We start from the raw sequence: 13,523 nt of genomic DNA, 5'->3' as shown, positions 1-13,523 counted from the left end.
TTACCAATGTTTTAAATTTTTGCCAACCTGATATAAAGTTTTGCCAGACTGGCCAATCTGATATATATTTAAGTTCTGCTTCTTTGATACTAAAGAGATTGAATATATTTTCAAACGTTTAGTGGAAATTTCTATTCTTTTGAGAAACTTGTATATATTTTTAAATGTCTTCCATTGGGTTGTTTCCATGTTTCTTGTAGATGTTTCAGTTCAGTTCACTTGCTCAGTCGTGTCTGACTCTTTGCGACCCCATGGACTCCAGGCCTCCCTGTCCATCATCAACTCCTAGAGTTGGCTCAAACTCATGTCTTTTGAGTCAGTGATGCCATCCAACCATCCCATCCTCTGTCGTCCCCTTCTCCTGCCTTCAATCCTTCCTAGCAACAGGGTCTTTTCCATAGAGTCAGTTCTTCACATCAGGTGGCCAGAATATTGTAGATGTTTAAGAGCTCTTTTATGATGGATATTAATTTTTCACTGTAAATATTTCTCCTCATCTGACACTTGTGTTTTATTTGTATATAGTGTCTTTAAATCAGCAAGTTTTTTTCTTTTTTTAAGGATGCCTTCTGGGTAGTTAAATTTTGCTCAAGTAGGTCTTCTCTGCCTAACAATTATACTTTTGTGGAATTTCTTTTTATTTTCTTCTAATACTTCTATAGCTTTACGTTTTATGTTTATCCCTGGAATTTCTACTAACTTATGATACAGACAGGGCTCTGGCTTTACATTTTTTCCAAAGGTCTTGGTTTCAGCTGTCTCAGTGCCAATTACTGACTATTCTTTTCATTTCCCACCAATTTGAAATACCACATTGATGATATATCAAATTCCAACATACACACACATCTCTCTCCCAATCCTGATTTTTTCCATTGATCTACATGTGTATTTTAGCATCTATTAGGATCACACTTTCTTACCACTGTATCACTGTAGTATGTTGTGATGTCTGATATGAAACATCCACCATTGTCCACCATTTCTATCACCACCAAATATTTTTTAGCTATTCTTTTTTTAAAATTGGAGGATAACTGCTTTAAAATGTTGTGTTGGTTTCTGCTGTACAATATCACTTTTTAAGCTATTCTTGAGCCTTTTTTTTTTCTTCTATACAAATTTTATAAATGGGTCAAATTTCATTGAAAAAAATCTATGACTTAAGTGGGTTTGCACTGAATGTATAAGATAGTCTGAGCATAGCTGACATCTCAGCAATATTGAGGCTTCTCATCCAAGAACACAAATGTCCCTTCATTTATTCTTGTTTTAAACTTGAATGTAGCGATTTACAGTTTTCTTAATCAGACTTTGCATATTTCTTAAGTTTATTCCTGGGTGTTATAATTTTTGTTGCTACTGTAAGTGGTATATTTTCCCATTACATTTTATGATTGGCTTTGGTAGTAAGCTATTAACTGCAGTATATTGGGACCTTGAATATGGATGCTTTAATGAGTTCTTTATTCATTTTAATGATATTTAGTTGATTCTTTAGAATATTCTATTCAGAGAAGTATTAAGGAGCTGCAAAGATAACATTTTTATATATTCCCTTCTAATATTAACCCTTTCTATTTCTTTTTGTTGTCTAATTTCACTGCTTAGAGTTTCCAGCACCTTGTAGGACTAAGTCTAACACTTGTTAGTAATTTTGAAAGGGAACAACTCTAAAATTTTACTGGTAAGCATAATGCTTGCTTTAAATTTCTGGGAGAAAAAGTCTTTATTAAGCTAAAGAGGTTTCCTTTTATTCTCTACCTAAGACTTATCAGAGATAACCTTTGAATATAATCAATTCATTTTCAATGTATTAAAATAGACTGTAATTCTATTCTTCACATAAAAGCCACCCTCTTTTGGCTGTAAACGTCAATGACCATATACTTTATTCCACATAGATGGTATAACCATCAGAAACCTCTGATGCCATTAAAGTTGGTGTATGTTAAAAATGTAAAGCTAGAAATATTTTGGGGAGCACATTAAAAAAAAAAGCACATATTTAGGCTGTTGTTAATTTAATATGAATCCCTCACCTTGAAATCATCAGGAATGAGGAGTTTTGATGTTCGTAGAAAATTCAAGATATATCTGAACATCTGTCCATCTCTGTCAATGAAATAGTGCTGTTTGAGACTGTCCAAAACAATGGGCTCTGTACCATCAAAAAGTCTTCCGATTCTGTGATAGGAAAGAGGGAACAGTGAAGACAATTAGAATCAATCGTTCGGCCACTAAGACTGAAAGCTACTGTTTTGTGTCACTGTCAAAGGTAGCACTTTTGAAGATGGCAGTCAGGGAAAATCACCCGCTACGTAGTTATGGTTCCCTGAGAAGTACTGGCCCCTGCTTGATAAATATCTCAAGACCAGACAATTCAAAATAGTCGCAGGCTTTCTCAAGTAAATTCTATTATTCAGTGTCTTTTACCTGTAAAGAAGATGTTCCTGACATGGTGATTATGGCTAAGTACTGTCACTTTAATGGAAGATCATGTCTTTCCCTCTGTGTTACTTAAAACAACCTTCTCTGCCATTAAAAAAAAAAGTGTGATTGCTCCCAAGTATCTTTTAAACAGAGTCTACAAAAAAAAGTGCATTTTTTGTTTTTAAGAAATCTGTTTTCTGAGATTTCCCTACCCATAAGTCCCATATTTTCTAAAAGAAAAGCAATGTCTATATGCTAACATCTACATTTAATTATAAAAATGAATCACTGAGAATATCACTCATCTAAGAGTATATGTTTTTCATTAACAATATGCAGTCTAGTTTCCTAGGTCTCAGCAAAAATCATTTGTAACAGCCAGGAATCATTATAAAATATAAACATTTGACCACCCAAAAAATATGACCTAGTTCTGGAACATAAGTGGCAATGGGTAATTTTTAAAAACAGGAATCCATAATATGTGTTTCCTGTTTACAGTTAACATTTGAAAAGGGTGCTATAGTTAAAGCATTTTGTATCCAATATCATTCATCTCTTTAAGGCAGGCTGAACCCATACACTTTAGTATACACTCCGTTAATAGAAAGTGGTCACATCTATACTATGAACAACTAGAGGGTTGGCTAATGAAAAATAAATATCCTGTATCAGAAAATAGAATTTACACACTTGAAATCTCTTCCTTTGCCAAGAGGTACATTTGACTTTCATTAAAAGTGTAGGCAGGAAAATGGTTCCATTTTTAAAGAAAAGATTTTTGTGCAACTCATAACAAGTCTCTCTCCGATTTGGAACACCATTTTATTGCTCTGATGATGATTTTGAAATCATTCATTTCCTAGTCTTATTTTTGAAATGGGACAGATATAATGCTAAACTGATAATTCCATCCCTCTTAAAATACAGCAAACAAACCAACAAACAGGAAAGCTGTTCCCCTCTTTCCCAGGAAAGAATGACTTGTGAATGTGCTTCAATAACAATCTTTTAAGGATAATTAGAAAACTCCTGTCCTACCTGAAGGTAGTAGGTGCAAAGAAGAAAGCAACTAGTCAGTCAGATCATATCCTTAAAACCCAATATATTTTTCTCAACTACTGTTTTCATCCAACTTTCCATGAATTGAGGGTGATCATGTAGGGTGTAGATTACAATCATCCAAGGATTCTTTTCATGCTACCTTGTCATTCATTTCTTATAAACACATCAATCAAATGGTAGACTAGGTAAAGAAGAGGCAGTAAAACTGAAACACCCTTAGTCACTTATTTGTAGTGTTTCCAAGACAGTTTGGTGCCAGATGGTAAAGAATGAGACTTGTTTACCTGTTATTAAAACATTTTACTCTTCACTGTTAATGATAAATTTACAGTTGACAGTGGAAGAAAAGGGAGCTATAGTTATTAACTGCTTTCTATACACCTTGCCCTCATCTAAGCACTTTATGTAACAAATCCATTATCCTCCTTTTAAAGATGAAGAAATAGGCTCAAAATGATGAGTAACTTGCCCAACTAGTTAAGTAGCACCTGGGGGAATTGGGTACAGTCTGTTTGATCTTACAGGGGCCTCCCCACAATGACTGGAATGAAAAGAATTACCACTACTGAATGAACACTTTAGGTCTAGAGATTTCGTGTCTATCTTAGATTTGTTTGGCAAGAGTTTTATAATGAAATCCAAACGTGTACACTGATTATTTTTGTGGCCTGAGATAAATTAATATCAATGATTACAAGTCGCTTTACTAATGAGATGAAAAGTAAATATTTTATTCTTAAATAAATCCCAGGCTTTTAATTTTTAAAAGCTCATTTTCAAAATCTAGGCTTGGAAGTGAGCCAGCACAGAAAGTGATCAAATAAATCTTCACGGAGTGAATGAGTAAAGGAGTGGCTGAAAGAGGAGAGGAATGAGGCTTGGCCATTTACTAGCTGTAATCTGAGTGAATCAACTTCTCTGCATCTCTATTCTTTTATAAAATTACCCCTTTTCTCAGGGTTGATGAAAAATCAAAAGGGGTCATGGCATGCTCAAAAAGACAGCAAAAGAAGGTGCCCCAAAATAGCAAATAAAAATTTCTAGGAAAACAGCTCTTTGAAGCCTGAGGGCAGTTTAGGGTACAGGGTTTAAAGGAGTAAAAGGAACAATCATGGCTGAGGTGTATTGTTACAGACCTTTCCAAGATAGGAGAAAAGTGTCATGTTAAGTGGCAAGGAGATCCAACCAGTCCATTCTAAAGGAGATCAGTCCTGGGTGTTCTTTGGAAGGACTGATGCTAAAGCTGAAACTCCAGTACTTTGGCCACCTCATGCGAAGAGTTGACTCACTGGAAAAGACTCTGATGCTGGGAAGGATTGGGGGCAGGAGAAGGGGACGACCGAGGATGAGATGGCTGGATGGCATCACCAACTCGATGGACGTGAGTTTTATATGAGTGAACTCCGGGAGTTGGTGATGGACAGGGAGGCCTGGCGTGATGCTGTTCATGGGTTCGCAAAGAGTCGGACACGACTGAGCGACTGAACTGAACTGAAGTGGTTTTTAGGATACTATCAAAACAAAAACCCCACCACCAGCAGATAACAAGAAACTGCACAGTTGCAGTAAGAAGCGCCTTTACATCTGATTTAGCTGAAATAGCAAAAATGCAAAGGCAAGAGGAGGGGAAGTCTGAAAGGAGACTCAGCAAGGGGACAGGAAGGTGGCTGTGGCCCTTCGGCGGGGCAGTGGGAGAAGAGAAGCTGGGAGGAAGAACAGGATGCTACTTGACAGATCAGAAACCCCACCAAGGAGCTGTCTGGAGTACGGGTCAGCAAGGCCCGGAACCTGCACGGCCCGGAACCTTCACTTCCAGCTTGCTCCAGGCAAGGGAGGGCGCACTCTGCAGGGAGGGCGTGGCCTGAAATTGGTGGGAAAACCCTCCCCGCCTCTGGTGCCTCCTGTACCAAAGGCGGAAGCAGCATGGTTGACGTGGGAGCCGAGAGGCAGGGGAGGGCAGTCTCGGAAGGAAGAGCTCCTGGCCGCGTCAATGCATGCACATTCCTGGCTGCAGTGAAAGGCCCCTCGGAAAAGAGAGTCCCTGCGTTTGAGTCAACAAATGTTACAAGTAAAAAAAGGAGACACTGGGCTGATTTTTGCTACCTTTAAAAGGAGGAAGGTTTTAAATTTGTGAAAACAATGCGGAAGGGCAGGGTGGTGCCAGCGATCGTAAACTGGGGTCCTGGGTCGGTTTCAAGGTTGAATGTGCTGTGGAAAAGCATTGTTTGGCTAAGCAAATAGAGAGGAACATCGACACAGGCTATATTTCTTGTGGACACATGAATGGAGTTACAAATCAACTGTTGTGACTTGTAAACTCTGGTGCCTGAAAACTTTGTGGACCTGATTAGTTTACTAACCTTGGAGAACATTCCTGTTTTTCAACTGACCAAGACCAGGCTGGCTCCAGATGATGTATGACTGCCTTTTTAAAAAAAAAAACAAAACCACTCACTGAACCAAGTGGCAGTACTGAGAAAAACTTCCAAACTTCCTCCCACAGTTTTATTCTTTTGACATTTATTTTTTAACGTTCTATTTTGGACAGTTTCCCTGTATGCCAAAGCAGGGAAAATAGGATAATGAACTCCCATGTGTCCATCCACCTTCTAAAGCTATCAATTCTTGTTCAATCTTATTCCACCTGTACCTCTCTGGATCCCTCTCCCCGCTCTGGGATTTTTAAAGTAAATTGTAAGCATCCTATCATTTTTATGTGCAAATAATTCATTAACTAGAGGATTGGGCTTCCCTGGTGGCTCAGATGATAAAGAATCTGCCTGCAGTGCAGGAGGCCTGGGTTCAATTTCTGGGTCAGGAAGAGTCCCTGGAGGAGGAAATGGCAACCCACTCCAGTATACTCGTCTGGAGAATTCCATGAACAGAGGTTACAGGTCACAAAGACTAGAGGATTATAAAGGTTCACTTAAAATACACATTAATAGACATTCAAATGTGCTCCTCTTTCTTGCCTTTTAGAGTCAGAAGTCTGTTGATTATGCTGCAAATAATGCAGCCCAACCTCCAAGGAAATTAAGTTCCTTTTGGTGAAAAGTTAGTCTGCTTCCTCTCTGTGGCTCCCCTTCTCCCCAGCATTAAAGAATGGTCTTAAATGAAAGAGACCTAGCTTAGTGTGAATATTAGTCACTAAGAATTTATTTGTTCTTGTGTATTCAATCATTTATAGGACTTAGGTTCTCTGATGTAACTGTGACTCAGTTCCTTAAGAATTTTGCTTTCCTGGGAATTCCCTGGCGGTCCAGTAAGTTAAGACTTCTCACTTGCCCTGCAGGCAGCATGGGTTCAATCCTTGGTTAAGAAACTATACATCCCACATGCCATGCTGCATGGTCCAAAAAAAAAAAAAGAATTTCTCTCTTTTTTAAAAATTGTATAGTCACTCAGTTATTTGCTCATTCTTTCCACCAATACTCACTCAACCTGATCATGTGAAATACAGGGAATGCAGTGGTGAATAAACCACGCTCTTGACTTTCATGGAATTCAACAGTCTGTGGGGCTGGGAATGCAGGTCAAGTGGTGTGACTGAGTGTGCAGCGGGTATGCAGAGTGGGCTGTGGGAGTACTCAGGGAAGAAAAAGAAAGTTCACAGGAGAGCCTGAACGATCAGCAGAAGCTGGTACAGGGATGGGAGCTAAGGTTAGATAAGAAAAGACAGGTGTAGGGAAGACCCAAAGGCTTGAAGGTGGAAAAAACCACTGCCATATATGATTACTCTCCACTAGGGCACAGAGACAGGCCAACTGAAAAATGAGACGGGCAGCAGAAATCAGACCATGAAGAGCTGTGTAAGCAGGTCAAGGACTTGGGGTTTGGTTAGGAGGGCGATGGGGACTGATGTCAGGCTATGCTCTCAGCAATGTTTAGGAAAAGAGCAAATCTAGAAGTGAGAAAATCAAAACACTATCTGCGATCACATCTCCCCACAGAGGCAGCTTGCAGTTTATCCAAGTCCTGTCTCCTTTCCCTTGTTTTTGACTATGTCATTTGTATAGCGCAGTGCTTCTTAACCCTGGTTGCACAGTAGACTTACCTAGGGACCTTTTAAAAAATATAGACGCCCAGTGCCAGATATTCTGATGTAACTATTGCTCAGGGTTTAGACCCCAAGCATCTGCATCTCTTAAAACACTCCCCGAGGAAGTTTAATGAACTGCTGAGTTGGGAACCAGTGCAAAGGCAGATGAGCAGAGAGAATAAAGAGGAGCAAATCTCAAGTTGGTCATTCTGTCACCCTGAACTGTCACAGCACGTTTTCTTAATTAGCCAGCCACATTTTTAGAGGTTAAGGATCACCAGCATGACCTAGATCAACCTCCCATTTTACATGTGGAGAAATGACTCAAGGACGCACAGCTGGCGAGACAGAGTTGGCAGACCCACCATGCTGCCCCTGGAGGGGGAATGGACAGAGGATGGTCACATTCAAGTCTATGAGGACACCTGCTCTAATGCTAGTTACTATCGATTGAATATTAGTACGTGCCAAAGAAGGAGCTGCCTGCTTTATGGGCTTCATTTCATTTCATTCTTACAATGATCCTATAAGGTGACCATATTATTCCCATTTCACAGATGAGAACACAGCCCACAATGGCCATCACTTGGCTCGGGCTCCAACCTAGGTCTCATTTGAAAGCCTGTGTTTTTGACCCCTAAATATACCTCCTTTTCATTTCTAATTAAAAAAAAAACAACCCTAAAACAAGCAAGAAGACAACAAATGAACAACATCCCTTGGGAAATGCACAGTTTTTATATAATTCAATAAGACTGCTAGTGTTGCATGTTATCTCAAGAAAGCTTGATTATTACCAACTTTCTGGGGAAGCTATCATTTACTTAACAGCTGAGAAAAAGTTGAAGCTCAGGGAAATTGAACCAAACCAAACCGAACCAAAACACCCCAAGACTTCAGAGGTTACTTTCAAACTGTTGGTACAACTATGACATAATAGGGGCATAAGAATAGATGGGAAAGTCAAGATTCTTAGGACAACGAAAACTTCTTCTGGGTTGAGGCATATACCTGAAATGGCATATTTCAACTCCATTTACCTTGAGTTCTTGCGTCCCATTATGTGCGGTGCCCCTACATTTAATTCTGCCAACCGCCCTGTGGGAACAGTCACTTTACAGCTAAAGAAATTTAGCTTGGAGATGCTTCCAACTCTTCTGAGCTCCATCCACCCAGTGGTCCTGTGCTGTCTGGTGAACCCCACGCCACATGAAGCACCATGGCAGGCAACATAGCACTTGGCCCTACTTTACCACAGGCAAGCAGGTTAATCCTTTCAACTCTTCGGAGGAGCTGGTGCACACATGGTAATTACAGGGGAGGGAGGCGGTAGGACAAGGGCCTGTGGGCAGTGCCCATGCTAGGATTAACTTGCTCAGGGAGGGTGGAGAAGACCCTGCCCAGGGGTGGGGTTGAGAGCTAAGTGCCAAAGACACACCAAGGGATAAAGATGGTGAGAAAAGGCAGGACACGGGTTGTGGAACCTTTCACCCACTCAGCTCTCCTTTGCCAAGAAAAGCCTTTTCTTCTCCACCTCTGAGCTTCCAAGCCATGGAATATATGGTTTGAACTTTAGGAAAAGGTTTCCTTTAGTTTTCAGTCCAGATTTATTTTGCCGGTGAACCGTTTCAGAGGCAATATCCAAGTGACCTCTTGAGCATTACTTTTGGTGGATATTTTTAAATTATAAAAGCAATAACTACTCATTGTTAAAAACTAGAAAAGCACAGAGGATGAAGAAGCAGCAAAATAGAAAAACAATCTGTGATGAGTCCACCAATCAGTAGGATATTACTTTTTTAAAAAATCTGATTTACAGCCTTTTTCTACTGAATAATTTTGTTTTCAGAAGCACTGTGGCTTCATACTTTTTCGAGCCTACTAACCCAAGTTCCCTGATAGCTCATTTTGTAAGGAATCCACCTGCAATGCAGGAGGCCATGTTTCGATACCTGGGTGGGGAAGATCTGCTGGAGAAGGGACAGACTACCCACTCCAGTATTCCTGGGCTTCCCTTGTGGCTCATCTGGTAAAGAATCTGTCTGCAATGCAGAAGACCTGGGTTCAACCAAGCTTCTGTCCTAATAGTTGATACCTAAGGAAGACAGCAGATGAGATAGAGGGCTGGGGGAAGGTGTGTGTTTGTGCAGATGTGTAAGTGTGTGGGTGGGAGTGAGTGTCTGTATTTGTAGGTGTGGGTACATGAACGAGAGGTGTATAGGAAGCTGTCCCTGCAGTGGAACCTAGACTTGGAACAGCAGGGAAGGAAAGAAAAGCAGAGAAAAATCAGCACTGGGACTTCCCTGGTGGGCCAGTGGCTAAGTCTCTGAGCTGCCAGTGCAGGGGGCCCAGGTTCGATCCCTGGTCAGGGAACTAGATCCCACGTGTAGCAACTAAATGTTCCCATTCCACAACAAACATTGAAGATCCTGCGTGCCAAAACTTAAGACCCCGCAGAGCCAAATAAATTTTAAAAGTTTTGTGTGTGTGTTTTTTTTTTTTTTAAAGAAAAATCAGCACTGCAACCAAAGGATCCCCTTCCCTCCTTTCTGCTGGGATGGGAGAGCAGGGAACCAGAACAGGTAGAAGGGGAGAGAAATGCTGGGTTGATACCAGAAACCTTTTGAAATGCAGGGGTCTTCATTTCATATTCTATTTTGGCATATTTTTAAAATTAGTTTTTATTATAGTATAGTTGCTTTGCATATATTTTTAAATGTCCATAATAGGGAATTTCCTGGCAATCCAGTGGACTCTGCTGTCTCACTACCAAGGACCTCGATTCAATCCTTGGTTGGGGAATTAAAGTCCCACAAGTCATATGGCCAAAAAAAAGAATAATATCCATAATAAAAAGTTTTTCTTAAAATGGGGAGAGGCGATGCTATGCTGGGTATTATTATAATGTAAAAAATCCCCAAAAACGAAAAACACCAGTCAACTCACTGTTAGAGAACCCTTACTTATTGAACAGCATTTAATTTGCATATAATTGTTTACAAAATTTGAGAAATAGTTGTGTAGAGTTTCCACACTTGGGAAGTTTCATTGATATTTCAGGAACACAGATAAAAATGAATTCAGAGCTTGTTACAGAAATGGACAGAAGTAATTTAAGAGAAGAGAGAAAATACCTTCTAAGGAAAAGCAAACAAAACAAATTATATCTACTTATGAGGAAGTAATGTTTCCAGTACCTGTTCCCTGTGGCAGCATCATTTTCTTAAATGATTCACAGAGCTGAAGAAAGCAGGGGAGAAAAGAAAGGCAAGTTTAAAATATAAAAAAAAAAATATGAGCGTGCCAGCAATTCTGGCACTCAGCGTTTTGGAGAATTGCTAGTTGACAGCAATACTGATGGCTTCGGGGGGAGCCCAGGGCCACTGTGGGGGAGGGGGAGCTAGTCCTTCTCATGACGCACAGGGAAAATTTTTTAAATTGGAGAGTTACTTTATTCGCTTACTATAAAAAATGTATTATAATTAACTTGATTGTTTTGAAAAAACACCACTGGAATTTACCAAAGTAGGCTTTCTATTCCTACATTAATTGAATGCTTGTCATGTTCCTGGGTACTCTGCTGAATCTCTTATTTTTAATTTTTTTAAAGATTTGATTTTTTTTGATGTGGAACCCTTTTAAAGTCTTTATTGAATTTGTTTTAAGACTGCTTTTGTTTTGTGTTTTGTTTTTTTGGCCCCTAGGCATTCAGGATCTTAGCTCCCTGACCAGGGACAGAACCTACACCCCTTTCATTGGAAGGTGAATTTACTCCTGGACCACCAGGGAAGTCCTAGGGCCTACTCAGATGAGCATGATTCAGGCCAGCTGGGTGCTACAGAAGGACAAAGGACAGGGACTAGCTAGCCTGGGGCAGGCAGGGAGGGCTTCCTGTAGGAAGCAATGCTAGTACTGGGTCTTTAGGACCGCCAGGCATAAAGAGAAGGGCACAAGGGCTTGGAGGAGGGATTTCAGGCGAGAAACAGCGTGAAGAGCGCCTCTCTCACAGCGCTGGCCTGAGTGGAGCAAGTGATGGCACAACAGCTTGGGCGCTGTGCTTTCAGTCATCTCTCAGGAGCCCCTGGAAGTTCAGCTCTGACTCAACAGACTTGCTGGAATCCTGGCTTTACCATCTTCAAGACCAAATTGGTTTGAGTTTCGATTTCTTCATCTGAGGAAGGGGATAATAGCCCATCCAAAGAATTTTTATGAGGAAGAAATGGATGTCTGACATGAGCTACATTTACGGAGTGTCCACTACCCGCAGGGCACCAGCTCTGCTAGGTAGACACCATCACTTGCATCTTACGAGTGAGGACCCTGCAGTCAGTTAACCAGCGTGGAGGCAGCAGGGCCGCAGGGTCTCGCTCGGAGCGGCTCTCTTACTGCCCAGTGATTCTTCTGCTTCTCGGCCAAGCCTGGGCTCAGTCAGTGCTGACAGATTTTCATACTTTGGACAAGATGTGCAATGCCAAAACAGAATCCAACTGCACAGAAAATCCTGTTGAGCACCTTGATTTGGAAGACAATGTTATAGATCACCTGCTCTTTGGTTTGAACAAGTGTCTGTTTTCAAATGGTTTCTGGGGTTTACCACTACTTTTTAAGACCAGGCCTGGATTAGAGCATCACTGTGTCTCATGGGAGCCCACTTTGGTATTTTCGGCTCCAGTGGTTTCTGCTTCATCTTCCCCTTGCTTTCTCTGGGGGCAGGCAAGCCCGCACCTGTGCAGAGGTCTCTCCCAAGCCCACCCCAACCCTCCTCCCCACTGGCTGTTCTATATTTAGAGGTATTTGTGACATACTCCTGTTTTCTCTTGATTTAAGACTCTAGAATATGTTTTTCAGTTTACAATATAATTACTATTCAGAGAAAAAAAATGTTATAATAGCTAACATTATTTGAGTTTCTGTTAAGTGTGAAAATGTCAGTCGCTTGTGTCTGACTCTTTGCAACCCTATGGACCGGACCGTAGCCCACCAGGCTCCTCTGTCCATGGAATTCTCCAGGCAAGAATACTGGAGTGGGTTGCCATTCCCTTCTCCAGGGGGATCTTCCTGACCCAGAGATCAAATCTGGGCTCCTGCACTGCAGGCAGATTCTTTACCATCTGAGCCACCAGGGAAGCCCAAGTTTATGTTAGGAATGCTGCTAAAAACTCTGTGGATTAGCTGATTTAATCTTCACCACAACTCGAGAGTATGTACAGGTGATATTGTGATGTGAGTAGTGGAGATGCTGAGGCGTGGAGCCACCAGATCGCTAGCTGAGGGTGGCTGAACTGTGCAGCCTCCCATCCTGGAAGAGTGAGGGCCAGCCCACTCTCGTCGCTGTCCCCAACTCTCAGTGTTCGTCTGTTCCAGAACTCCAGCTCCAGCACCTCCTGCCAACCCGTCTGCATCTTGCTCCACTCCAGTTTTCTCGTTTCTGGTTTCTCATCACATAAGCAAACCCTTGCATATGTTCCTGCTGAACTTAACCTATTGTTTTAACATTTATTTTTAAATAATAATAATTTTTGGCTGTGCCATACAGCATGCAGGATCTTAGTTCCCCGACCAGGGATCCCACCCATACACTGTGCAATGGAAGCGTGGAGTCTTAACCACTGGACCATCATGGAAATTCCTAACATTTTTTTGAGCGATCTTATTTCCCAGGATTCTGAGTATCAGCAGCCCCAACTATTGAAGGAGTGCCTTCCTCTGTGACTGACTCCTCCATCTGTGTCATCAATCTCCCTCATATGGGGAAGGGACTCAGACCAGCCCCCTGTGACTGTGGCCCCCCATTCTCTCCAGCATACTTGGAGACTATCAGCAACAGGATGTGGACTGGAGCCTCTTCCCATTTCCTCTGCTGTCTTACTACCCCAGCCTGTTGGAACTGGCTCATAGTATATCACAGCAGTCCTTTCAAATAAAAGCATCTTATTAATTATATGACACTATGAGAGGGCGATGGTGAAGCCAGCTGTTTTTTTAA

General features: G+C 41.3%; 1 protein-coding gene across 1 annotated transcript in view; it reads right to left on the bottom strand.

The window, feature by feature from the left end:
* KCTD1 (potassium channel tetramerization domain containing 1) overlaps window positions 1-13,523 on the bottom strand; it is a 99,644-nt gene that overhangs the window by 20,150 nt on the left and 65,971 nt on the right. The window contains exon 3 of the mRNA XM_052660545.1: window positions 2,043-2,187. Coding sequence (XP_052516505.1) covers window positions 2,043-2,187 — 145 coding nt within the window. The remainder of the gene's footprint in view (window positions 1-2,042; window positions 2,188-13,523) is intronic.

The sequence above is a fragment of the Budorcas taxicolor genome, chromosome 22, assembly GCF_023091745.1.
Source record: "Budorcas taxicolor isolate Tak-1 chromosome 22, Takin1.1, whole genome shotgun sequence".
Taxonomy (NCBI): Eukaryota; Metazoa; Chordata; class Mammalia; order Artiodactyla; family Bovidae; genus Budorcas; species Budorcas taxicolor.
The sequence above is the reverse complement of the archived record's forward strand: the minus strand, read 5'-3'. Positions and strand labels throughout refer to the sequence as shown.